This window comes from Myodes glareolus, chromosome 14, assembly GCF_982192425.1.
Source record: "Myodes glareolus chromosome 14, mMyoGla1.1, whole genome shotgun sequence".
NCBI lineage: Eukaryota > Metazoa > Chordata > Mammalia > Rodentia > Cricetidae > Myodes > Myodes glareolus.
Genome location: NC_142039.1, coordinates 42,294,511 through 42,321,716, shown reverse-complemented (window position 1 = coordinate 42,321,716; position 27,206 = coordinate 42,294,511). Strand labels below are relative to the sequence as shown.

General features: G+C 44.7%; 2 protein-coding genes across 4 annotated transcripts in view; both read right to left on the bottom strand.

Moving 5' to 3' along the window:
• Positions 1-4,673: 4,673 nt before the first annotated feature.
• Positions 4,674-9,267, bottom strand: Armh2 (armadillo like helical domain containing 2). The gene is made up of 2 exons (XM_048428096.3): positions 8,943-9,267; positions 4,674-5,185 (listed from the first exon to the last, which is right to left on the bottom strand). The coding sequence occupies exons 1-2, from the start codon at positions 9,223-9,225 to the stop codon at positions 4,755-4,757; spliced, it is 714 nt and encodes a 237-aa protein (XP_048284053.1). The 5' UTR covers positions 9,226-9,267; the 3' UTR covers positions 4,674-4,754.
• A 7,901-nt stretch (positions 9,268-17,168) lies between these two features.
• The window catches only part of Ripor2 (RHO family interacting cell polarization regulator 2), a 111,165-nt gene continuing 101,127 nt past the window's right edge, over positions 17,169-27,206 (bottom strand). For all 3 annotated transcript variants that reach the window (XM_085699315.2, XM_048428164.3, XM_048428165.3), the window contains 3 exons: positions 25,270-25,353; positions 23,707-23,797; positions 17,169-19,097 (listed from right to left, as the gene is read on the bottom strand). In XM_085699315.2, the coding sequence (XP_085555441.2) occupies positions 18,997-19,097; positions 23,707-23,797; positions 25,270-25,353 (276 nt within the window). In that variant the 3' untranslated portion in view covers positions 17,169-18,996. The remainder of the gene's footprint in view (positions 19,098-23,706; positions 23,798-25,269; positions 25,354-27,206) is intronic.

The window sequence follows — 27,206 nt, the reverse complement described above, 5'->3', positions numbered from 1 at the left end:
GAGTCCACTGGATAGGGTGGATAATGGGTCCTTACAGTATGTGTACCAGCCCAGTTCCCCAGCAGGAGTAAAGCTTCCATTTTCCTGCTGGGCAATGGTGGCACACACTTTTAATTCTTGACAATCGGGACTACACAGAGAAACCCTGTCTAAAAAAGCCAAGACAAATAAATTCCATTTTCCCCACAGTAATTTTTTTTTCAGTTCAAACTTATTTCCATTTGATTTAAAATTCAAATTACTATTACATGGTTTGATACTCAAAGAGGAATTTATTCAAATAATGTTGCTAACATTTCCAGGTAACTTGATAGCAATGGGCACAAATGCCGGGGACACCTACTGTGGTGTTTGCACTTTTGGGAGGCTTGGTTCTTCTGGAATGGGGGTTCCCAGCTCATCTGAAATAGGTCCAAGTTCTTGGGTGATGCACAGGTAGATCGCCTTATGCAGGCTTTGTCTTTAGCAGTGATAGCTCAGTTTCTTTGCCTGTTGCTGTGATAAAATTCTCTGGCAAACACAATTTATTTTAGAATTTTTTATTTTTACTTTATGTGCATCGGTGTTTTTTGTATATATACAAACTTAGGTGTATACACACACACACACACACACACACACACACACACATATAAGGTAAGGGTGTTATTTGCCCTGGAACAGGGGTTACAGACCGTTGTTAGCTTCCATGTGGATGCTGGGGATTGAACCTGGGCCCTCTGGAAGGGCAATCAGTACTCTTAACTGCTGAGCCATCTCTCCAGCGCAGCAAAGATGATTTAAGCAAGGAAGTTTATTCTGGCTGACACTTCAAGGGCGATCCACCACGATGTGGAAGTCAAGGTTGTAGGAGCTTGTGACAGTTGGTCACGTAGTCACTGACATCAGAAAGCAGAGTGGTAAATGCATGTTGCTGTTATGCTTTCTTTAACTTGGGGATCTCATTCAGGGAAAGGTACCATTGGGGGTTTTCCAGCAGATAGGGGACTGAGGCAGAGCCAGTCCTGCCGATCTCTCCCTTGGGCCCAGCAGGATGGTGATTGCTGACAACCCAGACCTCCCCCCTGGCCACCAGGAGAAACAGACACTGAGCCAGGAGTCTGTCAAAGCAGGATCTCACTTTATTGCATCAGGGCAGGAACTTATATAGGGCTGAGGTAGTGTGTGGAAGTCTTGGGATGGGGTGAGGTGGAATAAGAAATAAGGGTCAGTAATATCCTGCTCAGCAGTGGCTGGGCAGAGGCAGGCCTAGGTCAGGCTGTGCTGAGTCATTCCTCTCCAAACTCAGGTTAGGCTCAGGAAGTTATACTGGGCCTCACTAAACTGAAGTTAGGCTTAGTAAGTTACACTGGGCCTCATTAAACTCAAGTTAGGCTTCGGAAGTTACGCGGGCTTCATGAGGTCCAACATACCATACCTAGTATTTCTGTCTTACTGCCGTAACACAATCCCCCACCGACATGCCCAGAAGCCCATCTCCTAGGGCTGATTGCTTATCTGTGTACCCACAAGGTAGCATGTTCATCCATTCATGCAGTTTGAATCATCAGTTTTTGGCTTGCACCTCAAACTCCCACCTATCATGTGACCCATGGGAATAACACACAGTTAACAGTATCAGGGTTGAGGTGGAAGCAGGATGCAGGCACTTCAGAGTAGCGTGCTAGCCGTAACAGCATAGCAGCAGAGCACATAGCCGGATGGTGACGGGATAGATGCTGGCTGAGGCTAGAGAGAAGTCAGGTGAACTTGATGCCTGTGCAAGAAGCAGTTTGTGTCAGTGGAAACATTTTTGAGACTATTATATTTTTTAAGAAATTGAGACTAGACAGATAATCCAGTGCTTAAGAGTACCTGCTGCTCTTGCACAGAACCTGGGTTCAGTTCCTTACCCCCAGTTACAGGAGTTAGAGTTGCTAGCAGCTGTGTGGGTGTTGGGAATTGAACCTGGGTCCTCTGGTACTCTTAACCACTGAGTCATCTTTGGTTGACCACTCATACAAATTCTGGACCACCATTGCCCCAACACATCTTTCAGGCCGGACAGATTGTAGGTGGAGGGTTTTGTGTCTGGGTTGATGTCCAGGTTTCTCTTTACATCTCCTGCAGAGTACCTTTCCATGCCAAAGAGACTAGAATGTAGTAGGGATGAAGTCTCCAAACTTGGACCAGCTTGACCTCTCTACATTCAATATACCAAGTGGAAGTTGTCCTTGGCAGTTTTCAGAGAGTGACCTTCTGTCCTTGCCTCCGACTGGGTTTAGGAATCTCCGAGGACCTCCTAGGCCTCAACCAAATGTAACCCAGTCTCACCACTTGAAACCTTAACTGGCTACAAAAATGGTCAGTTCAGACTCAATATCCTCCATCACTAGGGTCACCCTCATAAATTCCAGGAATTTCTCACTGCACTAGGTTTACACACACACACACACACACACACAACCCTGCCAAGTGCCCCCTAATTCCAGCAGATCCGTACCTTCGAGTTGTTCTGGGAAAACCCAAATGCTGGAGAGATGATTTAAGAAGGGTTAGTAAAGGGAAACAAAAGGACTTGAGAACTGGTTATCCAGTTTGGCTTTCAAGGCTTCCCACTACAGTGCTGCAAGACTTAACTTGAATTTTACCTCCTTCCACATGACAGGCAGCTTTTGGAGCTTAAGTAGGCTTGGTGGTCAGCCAGTCTTACAGTTCCTTCTGTAGAGGAAAGGTTCCCTGAGCACAGTCCGAAGAGCTTTCTGACCCCTCTGATTAGATATGGAAATTGAACAAAACTATCTATTGGTTTCTTCCTCTGACCTTCCAAGAAATCCAAAAGCCAATTCCACACCAGCAGAACTAGAGTCCAGTAATGAAGAAGCGACAGTGTAGGAATAACAAGACATTATTACTAGTCAGTTTCATTTTTAGAACTATCTTTGATACAGTTGTGTGAAGTGTATGATATTTGTTATTGCTTTGACCTGTTGAGATGGGAAGCAATGAACTCCTGATCCTACTTCCCAAGTGCTAAGATTAGAGGCCTTTGTTGCTGTTTCTAGTAAACATGGTACGACGAGAACCCAGGGCATGCTTTTTTCTCTATGAGGAATCGGTAATTAAGCAAATGTTCTAAATCAGCTTCAAGCAGTCATTAGAAGATAACGTTCATAGTTTAATGGTAGACATTGAAGGCAACCACTTTGGCCTTTGTGTAAAGGCTAAGACCAATATTCCCACAAACAATATTCAACACTGTGATGGCACGCAGCCCGCAGCCCTTTGCCTCTAATTGCAGCTGCGTGCTGCAGAGTGTGTGAAAGAATCTCACGGAGTTCGGGTTGACCTCAGGTTGACCTCAGTCAGCAGTCGAGGATGACCTCGAACTCTGACCTCTTGCCCCCACCTTCCAAGTCTTCTGGAGGAGTAGGAAGCGCTCTTATTGTTTAGCCATTTTTCTACCCCTTAAGACCTTGTAGCATTTGGCTTTAAACCAGGGATCACAGGAGTGTACCACCAGGTCAAATTGCTTTTTGTTTTCCATTAAAAAAATATTTTTTGTGTGTATGTCTATGATGTGTGTGTGTGTGTTCATATGTGTGAGTATTGATGTGTGAGTGCTGCAGTGGTCATGTGGAGGTCAGAGGACAGTCTCAGGGTCCTCACCTACCTTGTTTGAGACAGGGTCTCTTCAGAGATTCTCCTGTCTCTTCCTCTCATATTGCCCTAACAATGCTGGATTGCAAGCACATTCTACTGTGTTCAGCTTTAGGTGGATTCTGGGGATTCAAACTCAGGTCCATATACTTGTGTGGCAAGCTCTTTATCCACACTGAAACATTTCTCCAGCTGCCCTCCCTGACACTGCACCCTACCCCTGGCCTTTTTTTAATTTTTTTTTTTTTAAGACAGGGTATCACTATAGATCTCGGGCTGGTCTGTTACTCTCAATATGTAGGCAAGACTGACTGGCTTCAAACTTCAGAGGTCTGCCTCCTAAGTGCTCTTATTAAATGTTTGCTCTACCACATTTGGCCAGCCTTTTCTAATCATTAATTAATTCATTAATTAATTACTTGTTTGAGAATAGGGTCTCTCTCTTGTTTTTTTCGAGACAGGGTTTTTTGTTTGTTTGTTTTCGTATAGCGCTGGCTGTCTAGGCACTCACTCTGCAGAGCAGGCCGGCCTCAAGCCCAGGAGAATGGGTCTCCCTGTGTTACCCAGGCTAGCTGTGAACTCATAACCCTCCTGCCGCCACCTAGCTGAGCTGGGATTACAAGCCTGGCTGATTTAACACCTTTGTTTCCTAATGGGGAGCGACACTTGTATGAGCTCAAGAAGCTCTAGACCTATAAATTCATAATAAGCAGTGGCTCTGTTCAGAGGTTTTATGATTACAGTTAACACACTGTATGGATGTCTACATAGACTGTATGTGCGTACATGTTTGTATGTGTGTGGTGCATGTGTAGAGGTCTGAGGTTGGCCTAGTGTGTCTTCCCTCATCACTGCCCACCCCCCGCTGCTGGGATCACGTGTTGGCTACCAACACCCACAGAGCTTTTAGGTGTATTCTGGGGGACCAAAACTTTTGTCCTTGGGCATGCACAGCAGGTACTTTCCTCGCTGAACCAGCTCAGCCCATGTGTAGGACTTTTTAACTGCAAAAGACAACAATGTAGAACAACACGTGGATTTTATTCTTTATTGCAAGTTTCCAGGGTAATGCGATGGCACAGATAGCTGAATCATGCAACTAGACTGAAAATGAATTAATTCCTGTGAAAACCTACTAGGAAGTATAAGACCTCGGCAAAATTTTCAGACCACCCAGACCAGTTCTCCATGGCCAATATCTGCAGGTGGTATTTTAGAGAACCGTAAGACCGCAGCTCCTTCATGATGGCTAAATTGTTACAGGTCATGGCAGAGAGAGCATAGCATATCCAAAACTGCACGAGGCGGTGACTGTTTACTTCACTCTTGATGGTGGAGTGGAAGGGAGTCTCGAAGAAAGTGATAAAGATGGGAATGAACTGCAGTTGCCTGGCTCTCTTCTGGCTGGCAGGGTTTAAGTAGCACCAGCACGCCACGCTTTGGAGCAGCAGGATCTTCGTCTTCGACGACATCACTTTTTCATTCAGCAGCAAGGAAGCAACTTCTTTCATGTACTCGCTGGCGAACTGGGCAGCACTCAGGCCTCCTGCAAGACAAGGATTTTCGCTTCCAGAAGTGTGTAGTGAATATAGCTGGTAAGCCTGTACGTTATTCTTCGTGTGTGTACGTGTGTGTGTGTGTGCATGTGTATGTATGCATGTGTATGTGTGTGTACGTGTGTGTGTATACATACATGGGGATGCCTGTTTGTATGTATGTACATGCTTGAGGTTAGGAGATGGTGTGGGAGAATTGTCTGTAATCTATCAATCATATTTTAAATAAATGCTGATTGGCCAGGCAGGAAGTATAGGTGGGAAAACCAGACAGGAAGTAGAGGTGATGCAATGAGAACAGGAGAAGGCTAGGAAGGAGGAAGTTCCCTCTGCCATTCCTGCCCAAATCACCGAAGAAGCAACATGTGAGCTGACAGCTGAAAAAGGTACCAAGCCATAAGGCTAACACAGACAAGAATTATGGGTTACTGTAAGATGTAAGAATTAGCTAATAAGTAGCCTGACCTAATGGGCCAATCAGTTTACAACCTAATGTAGACTCCGTGTGATTTTCTTTGGAACTTGCCGGCTGTGGGGTACCGGGCAGGACAGAAACCCCAACAAACTGGCCTTCATGCCTCATTGACATCCTTCCTCAGACATCATTCCTTTGTATAGCCCTGCCTGTCCTCCAACTCAAGAGATCTGCTTGTCTCTGCCTCCTTGATGGGATTAAAGACGTGAGCTACCACACTGGGCTATATACTTTTAACACTTTGTGATCAGGTCTCTCTTTGGCCTAGAACTCTACAAATAGACTACCTTGACTGACTGGCAACCCATCCGTCTCCACCTCTCCAGTTCAAATGTGGATCTGAACTCTTTATGTGGATTCCAGGGCTCAAACTCATGCCCTCGTGTTTACAAAGTAAGCATTTTACTGAGTGAGCTAGCTCCTCAGCCTCCATTTCCTCTGTCATTCTGTTTGTTTTGGTTCTGGGGATTGAGTTCAGGGCCTCACTATACCCCCCAGACCCAGGTTCATATTCTGGTAGTCGTTGGTAACATTTTGGACTTGTTAACTTTTCCTTTTCTGTGTCACTATGGAAACTGAGGACCTGAGGAGTCATGCGGGATGCAAGGGAAGGGCACTGCCCGCTGAGGCTCCTCCCTTGGTTCCGCTGTGTGGACGGAGGTGGGAAGACATCCAAGTGGTATAATCGGGATGTGTTTGCTTAGCAAAGTTCTGTCTTTGTCCTGGAGGGAAGTCTGTGAATCTGAGAGGGTCAGAGCACAGAGAGAATGTGAAGGCTGAGCAATGAAGAAAAGTGTTTGAGAGTCATGAATGCTGAGCTGTTCTTGTACATTTCTAACTTGTTTCTTTAATTATGCATTGGCACGTATGTCTGTGGGAGGGTTTCAGATCTCGGGGTTCCAGACAGCTGTGAGCTGTCATGTGGCTGCTGGGAATTAAACCCAGGTCCTCTGACTGAGAAGCCAGTCCTCTTAGACACTGAGCCATCTCTCCAACCCCTCTTATACATTTCTTATTCCCAACTCTTTCCCAGATTCAAGACCAATGTTGACATATAAACTTTCCCGCCCCCTTTAGGTCATCAACCCAGCCTAGTCCTAGATTCTGTTTTCCTTCCTTCCTTCCTTCCTTCCTTCCTTCCTTCCTTCCTTCCTTCCTTCCTTCCTCCCTCCCTCCCTCCCTCCTTCCCTTTCATTCTCTTTCTTTTTGAGACAGGGTTTCTCTGTGTGTCCCTGGCTATCCTGGAACACATTCTGTAGACTAGGCCGGCCTCAAAATCAGAGATCCCCTGCCTCTGCTTCCCAAGTACTGGGATTAAATGCATGTGCTACCATGCCTGGTTTTGTGATAGAGTTTTTTTTTTAAATATTTATTTATTTATTATGTATACAATATTCTGTCTCTGTGTATGTCTGCAGACCAGAAGAGGGCACCAGACCTCATTACAGATGGTTGTGAGCCACCATGTGGTTGCCGGGAATTGAACTCAGGACCTTTGGAAGAGCAGGCAATGCTCTTAACCACTGAGCCATCTCTCCAGCCCCTGTGATAGAGTTTTGATGAAGAATATAAGTACCAAATATTTTATTTTTATAGTTTATAAAGTATATTACACATAGCCAAGTGTGGTGGTACACATCTGTAATCCCAGTTTGGAAGGCAGAAACAGGAAAGTCTGTGCAGGTCTGAGGATAGCCTGATTTACACAGTGATTCCAGGCCAGTCAAGGCAACAAAATAAGACTCTCATCTCAAATCCCTTCCTCAAATAGGAAAAGGCATTAAATAGAAAAAATGTATTTGAAAAAAATCAATAAGAATTTATGCTCCTAAAATACTTATGAAGAACTAGGCATGGTGGCGCATACCTTTAATCCCAACATTTAGGAGGCAGAAACAGATGGATCTTTTTGAGTTCAAGGTCAGCCTGGTCTACATTCAAGTTCCAGAACAGCCAGAGCTACATAACAGAGAGAGCCTGTCTCAAGAAAACAGAACAAAACAAACAATCAACAAACGAAAACAGTTACTAAGAAAGCTAGTAAACCAGGCAGTGGTGGCTCACACCTTTAATCCCAGCACTCAGGAGGCAGAGGCAGATGTAGGCGAATCTCTGTTGAGTTTGAGGGCAGTCTGATTTAGAAGAGCTAGTTCCAGGACAGCTAGGGCTGTTACACAGAGAAACCCTGTCTCAAACCGCCCCCCCCCCAAAAAAAGATAAATAAAGAAAGCAAGCTAATAATTATACTAGTAAAAGGCGAAACCACATGGCCCTAATGACTACTAGGTCCAACCCATTCACTTTCCCTAATGAATTTTAAGAAATATATAAATTTTTATTTAATCTTTTTGATCATATCCTAATAAAATAGTATGTTCTGAGGCTGGGAATATGGCTCAGTTCTCAGAGTACTTGCCTAGCATGCATGAGACATTGGATTCAATCCCCAGGACCAGCTATATTCTCAGATAGAGGCAGAAAGACAGGAAGTGTAAGGTCATCCATCCTGGACCACCTGAGACCCTTTCTCAAGACAAAAAAGTTGCTGGCTAGAAGGGCTGAGTGCTTTAATTTTATTTAAGTGGGAAAATAAATTTCTTAGGTGTAATTTGAGGGATCAGATCTTAAATGATATCCATGAGGGGAAATATAAGAGTCCTTATCCATATTCATTGAATGAACAAAACTAGAGAGGCCGGAACCTCAGCTATACCCCATGCTCTGTGAAGGAACTATTTGTGCTGGGGATCACATGAGGCAGGCTCAGCTCCCTCGATGTTCTCTTTCTGGAGGAAAAGCCAAGTCATTATAAGAGGACCGGTGTGGTGATATTTTGTTTGTACTTTAACAAATAAAGCTTGTCTGAAGATCAGAGTGCAGAGCTAGCCATACTAGTTAGTCATGGAGACCAGGCAGTGGTGGCATACCAGCACTCATGAGACAGAGGCAGACAGAAATAGAGAAGTCCAAGAACAGAGCTCCAGGAGCTAGAAATTTCTACCAAAATACTCTTTAGCCCATGCCCTTTTAGTTAGTACCTTGTTGGAATCTAAAATTGAACTTGAAAGATCTTGGATTGATGTTGAAAACAGAATCTATGCCTGGTCTACAGAGAGCGTTTCAGGACAGCCAGGGTATCATCATCATCATCATCATCATCATCATCATCATCATCATCATCATCATCATCATCATCCCTTCTAAACTGCAGTATTCTAACGAGCAGAAGGAGATTACGAAGCAGCTATGTTAGCACAGCAGCGAAGCAGTACCTGTGAAGGCCAGTAGTCCAATTTTCTGGGCAGCCAAAGCTCTTTTCTCAAGGGATAGACGTGTATTCTTCAGTGTGTTGCCAAGCTCCACAATTTTCTCTCTGTGAAAAATGCTTTCAGTTGCAGACATTTGCTGCTCTACCTCCTGGGTCTTAGTAAAACATCTCTTAACAGTTCTCCAGAGCCCCCCGAGGCGCTTGCGCAGCTTCCCGAAGAACCGACAGGTCCGTTTGCAAATCTGACCACAAAAAGTAAAGATCCTCAACTTCCTGTAGAAGGCCATTGGTGCTCAGGTGCACGGGCGGGGCTGGAGTTGATAGCGGCACTGGAATGTACCGCCTGGCAACGAGACAGAACGGAATACGGTGGAACCCAACAATAAACACTGAGGTTCCTGGGCCTGGCATTCAAGGCCCTTTAGGGCTAGAACGAGAACAAGTGACGTTTGTTTCTCTGGGGACACAAACCCTCAAAGGAAGCTGTTTCTCCCCCCTCCCCCCAACACACAGTCTTTGCTCCATGTCTTGTGCTGGGCTCACTGGGGACTACCACCCTAACTTCTAAGTGGCTTCTCCTGGAACTTGCACTGGGTATCTCAAGGCTGTGTTTGTTTTTCCTTACTTTGTAGACTTACCCTGTTTTGATGACAAAGTTGGGAGCCATCTGTCACCCCACACCATATCTACCCATCCATCTGTGCTCATGTATTCTCTTGTGCCTGTGGGTGTCCTGTTTGAGAACCTTTCAACTAACTTCTCCCAGTCCCCTAAAAGATACTGTTCTCCATTTCTTCCCGTATCTTAGTGCATTGTCCGTGGCAACTGGATCTCAGGACACAAGCACCTGGGCTTCATTGAAAAAAAAAGGCAAACAAAAACCTCTCAGCTAAATGTGGTGACATGTATATCAGTAGAGCATCTGGGAAGTTGAGGCAGGAGACTTGTGAATTTGAAGCTAAGCTGGGCTATATAGCAAGACCCTGTCTTAAAAAACCAAAACACATAACTCTTGCTTCTACGCACTCCTCTGTCTTTCCTTGGGATAGATCGAGATTTCCTAAGTTAATATCTTGGCTTTAAATGACTTCTATATCCTGAGCACGCTCAATTTTATGTGCCTGTGTTGTTTGCACACAGGTTATTGCCACTTTTCCTAGAATCACCTTGACTCCGGAGCTCAAGGGATTCCCCAGTATCAGCCTCCCGCAAGAGCATACCACTGCATCAGGATCACACAAGGACATACTTACTTCCTCATGCCAGTCAACACACACACACACGCACACACACACACACGCACGCACGCACACACACACACGCACACACACGTGCGCACACACACACACGCGCGCACACACACACACACACACACACACACACACACCACAAATAATAAAACCCAGAGACAAATATTGGGGTTCAAGCTGAAGATCAGAAAAACAAAGCAGTCAAGCCATTAGATCTTATTTCTTTATTTCTACCAAGGCTCAGACAAACAAAGGGGTGATTCTGCAATGCTCGTCATCAACCTCAGACTCCACACTTCACTGAGTTCCTGTCTTTATAGTTCTCTCTCTGCCCAGCCATATTGCTTCCTAGCTCCGCTTCTCTTTTAGACAGATTCAATCTGTGAGCCTACGGTGGCCTTGAACTCACAGAGATCTGTCTGCCTCTGTCTCCTGAGTCCTGGGATTAAAGGTGTGTGCTACCACCCCGTGGCCTGTATGGCTGCTTTGCCCTCTGATCTTTGGGCAAGCTCTATTTAATAGAACACAAATAATATACCACTATACACACATTTTGAGATAAGGTCTCATATAACTCAGTCTGCCCCATTCACTGTCTTTGCAGTATATATTTCTTTTCTTTCTTTTCTTTTTCTTTTTTTTTGAGACAGTGTTTCTCTGTAGCTTTGGAGCCTCTCCTGGAACTAGCTCTTGTAGACCAGGCTGGCCTTGAACTCACAGAGATCTACCTGCTTCTGCCTCCCGAGTGCTGGGATTAAAGGCGTGTGCCCAGCTTGCGGTACATATTTCAAAGACATAGTTTTCTTTTTTTATATGTATGTGTGTGGTGGTGGGGTGGGGTTATGTACAGATGTATGCAGGTGCCTGCAGAGCCCAGAGTCATTGGATCCCAGAGGCACTAGGTCAGAGGATGATGACTGTTCTTCAGTCAAACCCTATCTAACATTTTTTAAGAGATGGGTTTCCTTTGTTTTATGTGTATAGCTGTTTCGCCCGTACGTGTGCCTGTACACCATGTGTGTGTGCCCAGTACCCTTAGAAGTCAGAAGAGGGCAGTGGATTACCCAGAGTTTTGGATAATTGGGAGCTGTCATGTGGGTTCTTTGAATTGAATCCAGGTCCCCTGCAAGAATGAATGCTCTTAACCACTGAGCCGTCTCTCTAGCCCCTAAAGATTGTTTTTGGTTTGTTTGTTTAAGAGTCTGCAGGCACCCACAGACACATGGACATAAATCCCACCCCACACTCACCCCCACACACATAATTAAAAGTAAACTAAGTCTTTGAAGTATAGACTGCAAAAATGGTGACTATGAGGCAGACTGAGCTATTGGAAACCTTGTCTCAAAAAACAAAACAAAAACAAAAAACAAATAAAAAACCAACCACAAGACGAAACAAAACAAAGAACCCCAAACCCAAATATACATCCATTGATGGGGGTTGAGTGACGGTTATGGTGGGTGACAGGGCTATGTCCTTGTGTAATTGATCCTGACACAGTGTGTACAGTGCAGTGGGTATGTGTTTGGGTGTGCGTATGCATGTGTCCATGTATGAGTATGAGTGCTCTTGAAGGCTAGAAGAGGACAGTGTGTTCCCCTGGACCTAGAATTTACAGGGTGCTGGGAACTGAAGCGCTCTGGAAGACAGTATGTCCTCTTAGCTACTGAGCCATCTTTCCAGCTCAACCCCAGAGATCTAGATTTTACTGTGTCAGTCCACCGAGTACTGGAATTATGCTCTCTGATGCTCACCTTGTGTGTGTGTGTGTGTGTGTGTGTGTGTGTGTGTGTGTGTCTATAGTTCGTTTGTTAGACAATCTCACTCTGTAGTCTTGAATGGCCTGGAACTTGCTATATCGACCATGCAGGTCTCAAACACATAGAGATTTGCTTATCCACTTGCCTCAGACTCCCACAATTTTATATTTATAATAGAATTTTTCACTTGACTTCCAGACTCATATTAAATCACCATCTTATCTTTGGATATAAACTTTATCGTGTCTAAAATAATTCCTGGGCTTCCTCCTTCTTGCTCTAGGGTTTTCTGTTGATATTCCATATTTTCAGTTTGTTGTTCAGCCTAAAATATTTGAAGTCATTCTTAGCCTGTTTCCTATTTCATTTCCAACTTCCTGACAGTTTCTCTTGGCTCTATTTTCAAAACATATCCCATACATCATAAAATGTTCCTGACTGGGTACTTCAGTTATATGAGCTTGTATAAGGATATAGAGAGCACAGAATATTCAAAACACCAAACATGGTACTTTTTCAAAGGCTTGTATTTCTTGCCTCTGGAATATTTCCTTAAAAAAAAACCATTTGTTTTTATTTTATGTGTAGGGATGCTTTGTCTGTATGTCTGTGCATCATATGTGTGCCTGGAGGCCAGCAGAGGGCGTTAGACATTTGCGAGCTGCTCTGTGAGCACTGGGAATTAAACCCAGATCCTCTGGAAGAACAGTGGAGCTCTTGACCACTGAACCATTTCTCCAGCCCCCTGGAATATTCTTTCCAGAGATAGTCTACATGGTTTCTTTTTTTATATAATTTTTTAATGATTTATTTATCTTTATTTTATGTGCATTGGTGTGAAGGTGTCAGATCCCCTGGAACTGGATTTTCAGACAGTTGTGAGCTGCCATGTGGGTGCTGGGAATTGAACCCGGGTTCTCTGGAAGACCAGTCAGTGCTCTTAACCTCTGAGCCATTTCTCCAGCCCCCTCTACATGGTTTCTCTGTTCAGTTCTCAACCACACATTTTACAGGCTTTTCCCATCCTTTAAATTTGCAACCCAACATTTCCCCTCCTTTGGAGCTGGAGTTTAAGTTCAGAGCCTCAAGCTTGCTCGACATTTGCTCTAAGGCAGGAGTATGTCCTTGTGGTGGTTTGGAAGAAAATGGCCCTAACAGCAATGGCACTATGAGGAGGTGTGGTCTTGTTGGAGGAAGTGTGTGGGGGATGGCTTTGAGGTCTCTCTCGCTCAAGCTTCCCTCCATGTGACCTTCAGTTGACTTCCTGTTGCTTGCAAGATGTAGCACTTTCAGCTCCAGCACCATGTCTGCCTGCGCACTGTTATGCTCCCTGTCATGACGATAATAGACTGAACCTCTGAAACTGTACATGAGCCACCCCAATTAAAATCTTGCTTTATAAGAGTTGCCACGGTCAAGGTGTCTCTTCACAGCAATAGAGCGCCCTAAGACAGTCCCCATCCCCAACCCAATCTTTTACAATCATTGATTTCTTTTTTCCTTTTTGGCCTGATTATCTTTTCTTTGTCAGACAATGAGTCTTACAAGGGCAGACACTGTTATGTCTTTTATCCTTCCTGCTGCACATCTGGTGCCCACTCCCTGGCTTCCACGCCAGTCACGGCAACTATGCATGCAGCATGTGTTGCTGAGTGCTCGGGAAGTGAGAGGACCTGGTTTCTAGGCTCCCAGTAAGTGTTCCTCCACTGCTGTGACAACATGTCTGAGATGAACAGCTTCAAGAAGGAAGGGCTAACTCACAGTTTGGGAGGTCAAGTCCGCAGTCAGCTGAGTCAAGGGGCTGTCTCGCTTCTTTCGTTTTTGAGACAGGGTCTCTCTACATATCCCTGGCTGTTCTGGAACTCACTATGTAGGTCAGGCTGGCCTCAAACTCATAGAGATCTGTCTGCCTCTGCTTCTTGAATGCTGGAATTAGAGGTGTGGGCCATTGTGTCTTGCCCCCTTTTAGATCCTATAGAAAGGTAGATCATGGCAGGGAGTGTATGATGGAGTGAGACCGTTCATTTTATGGCGGCCAGGAAACAAAGAGAAACAGGAAAGGCAAGGTCCCAGTACCTCTTCAGGGCATGCCCCACTCAGTGACCTAACATCTTCCTGATGGTGGAAGTAACAAAATAACCTTATACCAGTTCAGAGGTGGACTGGTATCTTAAAGGCTATTGGCTGAAGGAACGGAATGTGCTCCCACAGCATCTTCCTAGTAGGCTCCACTTCTAATTCTATTGCCTTCCAGTAGCACCATAAGTTGAGGACCAAGCCTTTAAGCACACAAGCCTTTGGGGGGATTTAAGGTACAAACCCATTGGGCATAGTGGTTCACACCTTTAATCCCAGTGCTTGGGAGGCAGAGTCTGGTGGATTTCTATGAGTTTGAGGCCAGCCAGGGGTACACAGTGAGATCCTGTACCAAAACAAACAAACAAACAAAAACCTGTATTCTCAAATGCTCATACCCATATTAATATAAATAACAACAAATAGAATAAAAACCACAAGCTATCATCTCAAAGGGGAAAAGAGAGAGCTTATTTTGGGACTAAATATGAAGGACCATGGCTAAATATGAGGACACAGATTTAGGTTACCCCAAATATCAGGTTCCAACAGTCTTGTGAAATTTTTTATAGTAACAGAGCAGAAGAGGTCAGAAATCAACACACTTTTCAAATAATGTTGTAGGAAGATCAGGTGGGTGGGCGACAGCCCCTCTGCGCGGTCTCACATGTCTCTGGGTTGGTAGAAGCTGGGGGCTAAGGGTCTGTGCGTACATTGCCCAAAGCCCTACGAGTCACCAGAATGTTAGGTCACACACAGAGGCGACAACAAATGATTACGGAGAGGGCAGATCTAGCCCTAGGCGATTTATAACGAAGTTCTAGACCTGCAGCATCCCAACCTCCCCACAGCTGCTGTATGTCTGATCCGTTGAGCCGCCTTTGGAGAAGGTGGAGCATAAAGTGCAACTTCTTTTTGGGAACCTCCATTCCCATTCTCCTGGGAAAGGATGTATTTAGCTCATCTCCGAGAGTCCCCAGAGGGTTAACAGTTGTTCTACTGCACAGATGTCCAAGCTGGAAGTCTGAGACCCCAGCCAAACTTCATTGTAAACCCATGATACAATAGGGGTATTGCATTCCCATTCCAGAAGGGAAGGAGACGGCACTGGAGGGAAGTAGTGAAGGTAAACGAAACTCCAGCTGAGAAAACATGATGTCATACTGGACACTGTGCTGTGAGCTCCAAAAAAGCCTTACTAATAACTGCAGTCCACGTGACGGCTCCCTCAGGCTGGCTCTGTTCACTAGTTGCAGCTTCCTGGGCAGGCACACATTCTGGACTAAAGCTCTTCCATTGCAGCCTTGGTTTCACTCAGTGAGGCCTCATGCATTGCCCTCCTGCTGGGGGTGGGTGGACACCACTTGCAGAACTCCTATCCGGCCACACAAGCCTGGCTTTCAGGCTTCCCTTCTGAAATCTCAGTGGAATCATCCACTGAGGCCATTATCAGCTGCATAATGAGTTCAAGGGCATCCTTCCCTATGAAGACCTTGTCTCAAAGTGTGGTGAGGTAGGAAGGGAATTGACTGGAGAGATAGTTTAGCTATTAAGAGCACTGGCTGTGAAATCGTGAGGATCAGAGTTCAGATCCCAGCAGGGCATCCTACAAATGCCCATAACCCCAGTTCCGAGGAGGGGCAAGAAGAGGAGGATTTCTGGGCCTTCCTGGCTTCTAGTTTAGACATATGAATACAAACTCCAGATTCAGGTGGACCCTCAAAGGAATAGGCAGAGACTGACAGAAGACATCTAACTTACTGGTACGGGAGAATTATCTGTATTCTGGCAATCATATTTTAATAAAACGCTGATTGGCCAGGCAGGCAGTATAGGCAGGAAAGCCAGACAAGAAGTAGAGGTGGAGCAAAGAGACTGTGAGTATTCTAGGAAGTTCCCTCTGCCAGTTCTGCCCAGACCACCGGAGAGGAAAGATGTAAGCTGCCCCACTGGAAAAGGTACTGAGCCATGTGGCTAACGTAGATAAGGATAATGGGGTAACATAAGTTATAAGAGCTAATAAGTAGCCTGACTTAATGGGCCAATCAGCTTTATAACTTGTAGAGATCTCTGTGTGATTGATTTTCTCTGGGACTTGCCGGTTGTGGGGTTCTGGGCGGGACAGAAACCCCAACAAGCTGGCCCCTCATGTTACAACTTACCCTGGCTTCCGTGTGTGCACAAGTGTAAAGCCCAACACATACGTATGCATATACTTACACACACACACACACACACACAAATAATTGGGAGAAGAAACCACAAGTATATACAGTGACCCTATACTTAGTACAGAGGAGAGGGCAGAACAGTGCAGAATGGACAAAGATCTGGCAAGGATATTCACAAGTTAAGACCTTGAACTTACTGAATGGCTGGTTTCAAGAGCAGACACAGCGTGGCTTTAGTGAATATCTTTATCACTTGGGAAAGGCAGGAGGGAGGGCTGCTGGTTCAGTCTGAAGAGTTTTATTCGTATTTTGTTTGTCTGTTTTTGTTGTTTTTCGAGACAGGGTTTCTCTGTGTAGTCCAGGCACTCACTCTGTAAATCAGGGTGGCCTCAAACTCAGAGATTCACCAGCCTCTGCCCCTGCCTCCTGAGTGTTGGAAAGATGCTTTGTGGGTTTTTGTTGTTGTTGTTTTTAATATTTATTTATTTATTTTGGCTTTTCGAGATGAAATTTTTCTTGTGTAACAGCCCTAGCTGTCCTGAAACTAGCTCTTGTAGGCCGGCCTCAAACTCACAGAGGTCCCTCTGCCTCCCAAGTGCTGGGATTAAAGGTGGCTGGGAAGATGTTTTAAATAGTTGTTTTCCTCCTGTGTACTTAGTCTACTACTTACACCAGGATACAGAATTCCCTTAGGATTTTCACTTCAGAAAAGTAAACTCAAGTGGATAGTGAGGGGTGGTATATAAATACTACCTCAAGAAGGGAATATGGAAAATAGACAAGGACCACGGAATGGCTCAGTGAGTAAAGGCCTTGGATATGCAAGTCTGATAATCCGAGCTTGCTTCTGGGAGCCTTTGAAAAGGTGGACAGAGACCAAACTCTACAAAGTTGTCCTCTGCCTCCCATGCAACACTATGTACACACATAATAATAGATAAAAAATTAAAAACATATATCAGAGTCTACATTAGACTAGTAATTAAAAATAATTTTTATTTTGACTTACATGATTGAAAGAGTGATAAATACAAATACCACAAAACTCAAAGCACTTTCCCAACCAAAACTAAACACAGAGGTGAATAAAAAGATGTGAAATTAATTATCCATGCAATAGTCAAAGTTTAAAATTCCAAACAAACCAAACAAAATCCCTGTAATAGCTGTGATTTGACTTCCTATAAAAGAGACATTTCAACCATTTAACGGAGACCATAGCCTATACATACTATAACTGTACAGTTTAAAATGAAGGCTATATGCATATATATAATATTTACAAATATACAAATATGTACAGTGGAACTTCACAGTTGAAAGAATGTGTTGCCAGAAGCCTGGCAAACAACCTTCACTTTAAAATGAAATGAACCCTTTTAAAAGTCTCACTAAAATGCATATATTGAAACTATATCTAATTGGTATTTCATACAAACACATCCAGGATACAGTTTAAATTGCACTCACACATTTTGCTGTGATGTCTTGGCATTACCCTCCCCTTCCACACTTAGTAAATGGCTGAGTCTCCACCCTGGTTCTGAGCCGCTGCTGAAGCTCTGGAGCAGTTTTCATAGCTCAAGGCCAGGTGCGACTCAGGCTCCCGCCACGTCCGGGACCCCACTATTCTACCCAGTTAGGACTCATCCAAAGTCTAGGTTCCCGCCTGAAAGAACAGCACACGTCTTTTTGAATCTATACTGCTGGGGTTTGTATTTGTCTTAGGGAAAAAGTACGCATGTGGAACTAGGCCTCGTGGCTTGAGTCTATAATTCCAGCTCTGGAGGCAGAGGCTAGAGGACTGCTGCAGGTTCAAGGGCAGCCTGGTCTATATATCGAGTTCCAGGCCAGTCAGTACTGCAATAGGGAGACTCTGTCTCAAGATAAAACAAAAACCAAATAACAATAAAAAAAATCAAGAGTGCGCTAAAGATGGCTTTTGTTAAAGGATAAAGGCCTAAGCTTCAAGGCTTTTGTGTATTCCCAGTAGGATAGGTACGATCTTAATGAAGCAGTACTTTTCAATTACTCTTTTAAGCCATACGGATAGATGATGTGGAAATTCTCAGGATGGAAAAATGAAACGAATAGTAGGAACTATAAAAAGCTAAGATATACAACTCAGGTTGCACCTCCCCGGCCATGGCTTCATGTATCCCAGGTTGTCCTGGAACTCCCTGGGTAGTTGAGGATGACTTTGAACTTCTGATCCTACGTCCTCCAGTTTTGGAGCACTGAGCTTCTGTGAGGAGCACATCCAGCCTATGCGGTGCTGGAGATGAGCCCAGGCTCCGTGCATGCTAGGCAAGCACTCTGCCAAGGGAGCTACAGCCTCAGCTCCAAACCTTAGCCTCTTAGAACTGATCTGAAGGAATTTCCTTTTGTGCTTTGTTTTTAAAGTAAAAGTAGGGAGCTAAAGGACCACGGCCCCCCGAGAACACAGCAGAAAAGGGGCAAGGTATATGATACTTATCCAAAGAGTGCCTCAAGAGCTCAAGCTCACAGATGAACTTCCAAACAGGGGCAAAGATGGCTGTTTCCAAATTCCACAGTGACGTAAGATGGGCTTTGAAGTGCTGTCAGACACAATACGATGTGGTCTGGTGAGCTACACACAGCCCTGTTCTGTGGGCCAAGGAAAAGTAGCCGGCACAGCACAATTGGACTTCGAGGTCTCCACACTGGCAAAAGCGGGCGGCGCTCTGCAAGTTCCAGGTGCCCTCCGGCCACATCACAGCACCCTCGTGACGAGGGCCAAGTATCAGTTCAGCAGTCAGGCAGTGCTAACGTGAAATTTAGAAGGCTGTGGCAACTTCAGTTCCATGACGACCTCCGACTTTAACACAGTCTCGAGGGAATTTGTCTAACTGTTCATATGCCAGCCGCCCATCTTCTCCTGGACAGGGAACAGTAAACATGATTACTGCTTCGAATTTAACCTCTTTATGCATCACACAGGAGAACATGGTGGAGCTGTGCTGTTGTGCTGTGGGAGTAACTTCCGCTGCCTCAACCAATAGTCGCTGAAGCACGAGCCCATAGTGCACCGGGGAGCGACTTCCGCTCCGTCAGCCAATAGCTGCTGAAATATCAGCCCACTGGGGCGTGGTATATTTCTCTTTTAAAAAGAGAAGCAGCTCTGGATCAGGCCCTCTTGGTTCCGGTGCTTGGTCCCAGCTCCTGCTCCCGGCTCCTGCTCCACCTACTAGGCTCCCTTCCTGACGGTTTATGGTGTATGTAAGTTTTACCCCCCAAAATAAATAACCCCTTAAAACATAACTGGTGTGGGATTGATTCGCTGATACTGTTGCTACATTTTTTTCTCAGTTCCTGGGGATTGGACCCAGGGCTTCATGCATACTAGACCAAACCCTTTCGCACTGAACTACACCCTCAGCCTTGTATTGATGTCTTAGCTAATTACTATGTGAAGAAAATGTTTTTTGAGTCTCAGTTATGTTATAAATTTCTAGGCAATACTTAGAACAACCAAGGACTTTTGAGTTAATGTCAGAGAGTAGATAAAAGGCAAGGCACAAAACAAAGCCACAAGTCCTTGCCATCTGCTGCCAATTAATTAATTGCACATGACAGATTAATTTTTGTTTAATGCATTAGGGATTTCAGTAAGACTTATTGAGTAAGACCTCTTATTCAGCAAGACCTCAGTGTACTGAACGCTATATGTAACTTGAATACATTCTATATTGACTTATTACATTATATTATATATACATATTATTACACATTGGTGCGGGAGAATTGTCTGTATTCTGTCAATCATATTTTAAATAAACGCTGATTGTCCAGGCAGGAAGTATAGGTGGGAAAACCAGATAGGAAGTAGAAATGATGCAATGAGAACAGGAGAATTCTGGGAAGGAGGAAGTTGATTCCTCCCACTCCTGCCCAGATCACCGAAGCAGCAGGATGTGATCTGCCAGCTGAAAAAGGTACTGAGCCATATGGCTAAAATAGATCAGAAAAATGGGTTAATCAAGATGTGAGAGTTAGCTAATAAGAAGCTAGAGCTAATGGGCCAATCAGATTTACAACTTATAGAGATCTCTGTGTGATTTACTTTGGGGCTAAACAGCTGTGGGAACTGGGCAGGACAAAAACCCCAACAAGCAAGCCGGCCCGTTCATGTTACACACATTATGTTGCTATGGACATCTATATGACTAATGGTAAAAGTTAATCTTTAAAAGTTAGGCTTCAAGCTTTAGCTAAAAGTTAGTCTTTACACTTTGGTAGTTTGAATGTAATTGTCCCCATAAGCTCATGGAGAATGGCACTATTGGGAAGTATGCCTTTGTTGGAGGAAGTGTGTCACTGTGAAGGTGGGCTTTGAGGTCTCATATATGTTCGAGCCACACCAGTGTCTCAATTCAATTTCTGTTGCCTTTGGACCAAGATGTAGAATTCTCAGCTCCTTCTCCAGCACCATGTCTCACCACACTCCCAGCTGCCATGCTCTCTCCCATGATGATCATGGACTAAACCTTGGAAACTGTAAGCTACCACCTCAATTAAACGTTTTCTTTATAAGAGTTGCCATGATCATGGTGTCTCTTCCCAGCAGCAGAAACCCTAAGACAATCCCCTAAACATACAGTACTCCTCTAGGCAATGGGCCATCTGGTCTTGTTTATAGCCACATCTTCTGTTTATTTACTTATTATGCATGTGGGTGCATGTATGCATGTACATGTGCACTACCACACACATCTGGAGGTCAGGGACAACATTCTGGAGCTAGATCTCTCCTTCCACTTTGAGACAGGGTCCCTCTTGCTTTTGCTGCACTACAGATGCCACACTAGCTGGTCTCTGAGCTTCGGAGTGAGTCTCTTGCCCCCACCTCCCCTCTTACTGTAGGAAGGTTGTTGTTATTACCGATATGTGTACGCCTAGCTTTTAAAATGGGTTCTGAGGACTAAGTTCATGTTGTTAGATGTGTGCAGCTAGCATTTTACCCACTGAGCCATCTCTCTGGCCCTCATAGCAACATCTTATGTAGCTAACATTTTGAAAATAAATTTTGTTACTATTTAAAAAACGAATTACAATATAGGAATATGAGGGCTGGGAATGAGCCAGGGACAATGTTCATATTACAGAGGAGTCAAAAGACTGCCTTGGCTACATTGAGAGGCTGTCAGAAGAAAATAAATAAAAGTCAGGTGTGGTGGTGTAGGCCTGTAATCCTAATTATACAAGAACCCAAGGCAGGAGGATTGCTACCAGTTCAAGAAACTCAATGGAATTCTGTCTCAGATTAAAATTTGTTTGTTTTGTTTTTGAGACAGGGTTTCTCTGTGTAACAGTTTTAGCTCTCCTGTAACTAGCTCTTGTAGACCAGGCTGGCCTCGAACTCATAGAGATCCACTTGCTTCTGCCTCCCGAGTGCTGGGATTAAAGGCCTGCGCCACTACCACCCAGCATCTGGGCATCAATCAGGGTCAAGGAAGAATCACAGCACTGAGTTTGGGGGTGGGGTCTTCAACTCTACTGAATATTTTAGTCACCCAGAAGGCTTTAAAACCCCAGTGCAGGGGCACCCTGGAGACCACAGGGAGTGGGGGCAGAGGCACAGTGACATTAGACTTCCCTGAAGACTTGGGTACGCAGCAAGTGCAGAAACCTGAACCATGATGGTGAGGCCTGGGTGGTGTGAGCAGCGTGGAAAGGGTGGTAGTGGAACAGAGGTGGTGATCCTTCTTGGAGATCCAGCTAGGAGTACAGCTAAGTGAGTCTTGGGGCACAGGCCATGAGGTTCCCCTCCTCAGTTTACCACGGAAAGAGACACACTGGCTGTGCTTTCCAAACATCTGGCTAGTGCTTAGTTTTTCAAACCTTCATTGTTATTTCAGAAGACTAAGGGATAAAAGACTAAGTCACTAATACCCTGGGTATGTTTTAGAGAATTAAATAACTTCTATACCTAAAACAGCCGTACAGAATAATTATTTTATCCTTTAAACAAACACAGGTTTGCTAAGCTTCCTCTGCAAATAATAGTGTGTTCAATGGCAGTGCCAAGTCCTATTAATCCCATATTTGTAAGAAAGAAGGTCTCAGAATAAATGGGATTTTCATGGCGGTTATAATAATCATGAGTCTCCTTCACATGACTAAGATGTATTGTCAAACCAGAGTGGCTTTTCCCCCTGGAGACGTTGGCAGTATCTGGCTTAAAGACTTTTAGAGGAACAATTTCAGACTTTAGAATATATGATCATAGTAAAGTTTTCTATAATTCTTTTCCCTTCTCCTTCCTTTCTCCTCCTTCTCTCTATGTGTATATGTGTAGCTAGGGACTTTGTAGTGCACACTGGCTTGGAACTCAATATGTAACCCAGGCTATCCCTAAACTTGTGACAAGCTTCCTGCCTCAACCCCTAAAATGTTTGAATTACAAATGTGACCTACCAGCAATGATTGTCTATTTTACACAGCGTTAAGAAAGGTTTTCTTGATGGCTGAGCATGGTGGCTCAGTTGGTAGCTACTGACCTAATGTGTACAAAATCCTGGATTTGATCAGAGGCAATGTCATGGACCTGTAATGCTGGCTCTTGGGAGTGGAGGCAGGAGGATCAGAAGTTCAAGACCATTTTTAGGGTACATAGTAAGTTCATAGTTACATTAATCTGGGATACAAAGAACCACCTAGTCTTTAAAATAGGAGAAGCTGGGTGGTGGTGGTGCACACCTTTAATCCCAGCACTCGGGAGGCAGAGACAGGCAGATCTCTGTAAGTCTGAGGTAAGCTTGGCCTACAGAGTGAGTTCCAGGAGAGGCACCAAAGCCACAGAGAAACCCTGTCTAGAACCTCCCCCCCCCAAATAAATAAGTAAATGAGAAAAAAAAAGTCTGTCACTCTCATCTTCCCAAGTCTACCCAAAGGAACAAAAAAGATACAAACCCACACAAAGTGAAGCGGGGGCAGCAGTGTGTGTGTGTGTGTGTGTGTGTGTGTGTGTACCAGAATGAAATGACACCAAGTGGGGCTAGGACAGCAGGGTGATCAGAGTCACTGGGAGGCTGAGGTGCCTGGGGTACACAGCATTCGCTGCAGAGGTCAGGGACGTTGACTTTGGTGTGTCACCCCCACACAGGCAACCCCACTGGGATTTCCAGAGTTCCCATTTGGCTTCTGCGTTCCAGGTTCTAGCATTTTTGCTTTTATGAGACAGATTCACTGCGTAGCCTAAGCTGTCCTTGAATTTGAGGTGATTCTCCTGCCTCAGCAGGGATTACAGGTGTGAGTCACCACTCTCAAAACAGCCTTGATTCTAAATAGGGAACGGACTGACGAACTCTTGGAGATAACAAGGGAGAAAACGCCTGGCAAGGTATGGGCACAATTGATTACTCCTGTTCTAGGACCAATGAGCAAACAGCCAAGGGGGATGTGCACAGAGCAGGGGTAAGAAATTGCCTTTCAGTTCCCAGGAGAACATCAGAAGTAAGCAAACATAAAGAAACAAACAAACTCACCAAGAGACAAGAGGGTTTCCGAGGCCACGTTTCTGATTTCTTCAGTGTCAGACTGGCACAATGTCACTAGCATTTTAATGCTTTCGGTGGCCTGCCAGGGAAAATAGATTAGTGCCGGACACTTAGACCCAGGAGACTTAGTCTTCCAGGAGACTAAACAGTCAGTTCTTTAAGTTGTAGCCCTTTGATTCCAACACGACCCTCATTTTAGACTCTTGTGCTTGCATTGAAACAACACGTTGTGAGGAATTCTTTTCATGAGTTGGGAGTGGCCTGGAAAGAGAACTTCTGTTCCCAGAAGGGAGAAAAGAAACAGAGCAGGGATGGCAGGGATGTGGTGCTCTCAGCTGGGGGTATGCCCGGGCTAAAACCTAAGTGCGGTAGAACTCAGACCGACGGCTGCACTTTGTGTGTCTGAGATCTGTGGCAGAGACACTCAGTTACAATGAGTCACAGCACGCCAGGAGAGTGCCCAAATAAATACTTAACCAATGGGGACATTTTTTGGGGAGGGGTTGGGTCACTTGAAGGTAATTTTCTGACCAAGTAACAAGGAAGGCAAAATTTCCCACGGTTGTTTTCCTTCACCGGTCATTAACTTTTCCTTTTGTGGCATTAATCTCTTGTTTTCATGTCCCCTCAGGCCTGCTCCTTGTCCCATGCACCCACCTAAGGTTTTAGTAAACACTAAGGTGTGGCCTTCTCATTCTTTCTCCTGGGCCCTCTCCTAATGTTTTTTATGTGGCAAAGGTGGGTCACACATGAGATCTGGTCTGACGAAAGACACACTTCCGTTGGAAGTCTGCAGTCTTTGCTTCCTTGTGTTTGCATTTAGCTCTCTCCCTGCTCACAAGTTCCTCCTCTAGCATGTTACCATTGCTCAGCAGTCAGGGGCATCCAACATGCAGCCCGCAGTCCACGTGTGGCTGAGGCTAACAGTGCAGCTTGACACAAAAATCACAGATTTAAGACAGTGTATTTTTTTTTCTTTTTGTAACTCAGCTGTGAAACCTGTAGATGATGACGTCATGTCATGCTATCAAAGGCTGACACGCCTGCAAACTAATTTAAAGAGAAGGGACCTGGGAGCTCAGTGACAAACCGAGTTGAGACACTTCAGCGCAGGCTTTATTTTTCTGTGCTAACTTATACATGATAAACATTGGGGAAATCACCACATCATCTCATTTGGGGGTTAAGATACTTTTCTACATTTGATCCAGAGTCATGATGGCTCTTGTGGTCAGTGGTCAACCGCAGTTATTCTCTACGTAGTGACTTTAACAAAACCCTCTGCAGTCATTGCTGAAGGGGAGAGAGGACCCTGATGGTGCAGCTCTGAGGACCCGAGAGACATTGCTACAAGGCGGGGTTTGAGTATGGAAAGAACCTGCTATGTCATGTGGGGCTTGCCTCTATGCTTAACAGATTAGTTGTTCTAGGGGCGCCACCAGGATGGGGTCTCTGATTCAGGAGATGAGTGTGGGCCTCTGAGTCTGGACAGGGCTGAGGGGCTTTGATTCTGGAAGCGTGGGACTGTAGGGCTATGGGACTGGGTTTTACCTCCAGGCTCTTTAGGGCCAGGCATGCTGCCTTCTGTAGCTGGAGATTGGTCTTTGTCAGTGCTTCACAGTAATAGAGCAAGGCCTGGAAGTGAAGGAGAGATATTGTGATACATTTTGAACTGTGTGTCATCCAAACAGTTTGTAAGACAGGCGACAAAGGAGGGTAATTGGCGTGGGGAAGTTTGAGACCATGTGAGGGGATCAACAGGCAGCATTGGAACTCAAGGAACAGGATTGGCAAAGCTACACCGGAGTGAGCCGTGGAGAGGCATAGCCCCAGGAGGGCTCTGCCCTGAGGCCTCATGCTGTTACTGAGCACGGCTCTGATTGGTGCCTTCCTGTCACCACATCCCTCCATAATCTATGGGTTATATGAAAACTCTCAGGGGCTTTCTGGCCCCTCACTGGGCAGTGTTACTGGTACTTAAAATAACGGTGGTTGACTTTTTTTCCAAGCATTGCTGCTGGAGCATCACCTGTATAAAGAATTTAGATATGTGGAATTGTTAGTAACGTTAGGTTACGATGTTTTTGTTAATGACTTTTAGGTAGAAAAAACCTTGGGGAATAATTTAAAGCTTAGAAAGGCACATAGTTGAGTGAGGGACTCGATGAGGTCAGGAAACAAGAACAGTGACAGCCTGGCTATTGCTGGCTGAGGGACCTTTCTTACTAGGATGGGTTGGTGATCAAAGGCGATAATTAGTTCCTTGTACGTATTTCTGCCCCAGATTTCTGATATAAAAAATTGCTAATGAGTAGCTATACATTACTGAGGATTTAAAGTAGAGCTGACTGGTTGTTTTACACACACATACACACAAACTTTATATTGGTGGTTGCTTTAAGATTTTTTTAAAAAAATTACCTTTTGTGATAAATAATAAAATGATTGGTCCTTTCTTTGTAACCATAAAATACAGCCTGACAGCAAAAGAACTGGCTGAGAAAAATACTTTGCTTACTTACACTCTGTTAATCTATAACATGTTGCTTGGATATGAATGTATGTGGGTTCTTGGGACAATTTGTTTTTCACCTGTAATATGTAATCATGTAAGAGGTATGGAAACATGCTGTTTTTACTTGGATTCATTGGGATATATAAGCTGTAAGGGGAAAAATAAAGACACAAGAGAGGAAAAATACCAGGAAAGATACAGAAGAAAGACATTAAGAGAGACAGAAGGAAAACGTCAGGGTAGAAGAACAGAACAGAAAAGGAATAGAATAGAACAAGAGACAGAAATAATAATAAAATGAAGAACTAAGCTTTGGGCCTCAGAAAGTCCTCATGTGTCTGTTTGTCTGTCCAGTAGTTCACCTGCTCTGTATCTCCTCTTCAGGTTCTCTCATATGTGATATATAGATTTTTAAGTTAAAAAAAATCTCCTTTGTTTTATGTATATGGGTTCTTTGCCTGTGTGTATATCTGTGCACCATGTGCATGCAGAGACAGGAAGATTGGGGCAAATTTGAGGCCAACCTGGTCTGCATGGTGAATTTCAAGCCAGCATGAAATTCTGGTCTACATTGAAAGTTCCATGCTAGGCAGAGTTATATAGTGAGACTCTGTCTCAAATATTTAAAAGTCTAGGGCTGAAGAAATGGCTCACAGGTTAAGAACATGGGTTGTTTTTCCAGGGGACTCAGGTTTGGTTCCAATCACCCACACAGCAGCTCACAATGGGCTGTAACTTCAGTCCCAAGAGATCCAGCATATTATGAAAAGGGAGGAGAAAATAAGGAAGTGTTGGGAGACAGGGAGAAGGCTGCAGACGCTGTCTTCAGGGCATGGTGCAGCTACTGCACACATGGTCTCGCGGCAGTTGGGTGCCTGTACTGAGACCTGAGCAAGACTGGGCCTGCCAGGTATGGAGCAGGGAGGGGCTTGTGGGGACCCTATCTCCTAACTAAGGGTTACTAATGGGTTCT

Coding starts and splice junctions, on each gene's coding strand:
- Armh2 (XM_048428096.3), bottom strand. CDS start 9,225: ATGGCCTTCTACAGGAAGTTGAGGATCTTTACTTTTTGTGGTCAGATT. Junction 5,186..8,942: donor TGGACTACTGGCCTTCACAG/GTACTGCTTCGC, acceptor CTTGTCTTGCAG/GAGGCCTGAGTGCTGCCCAG.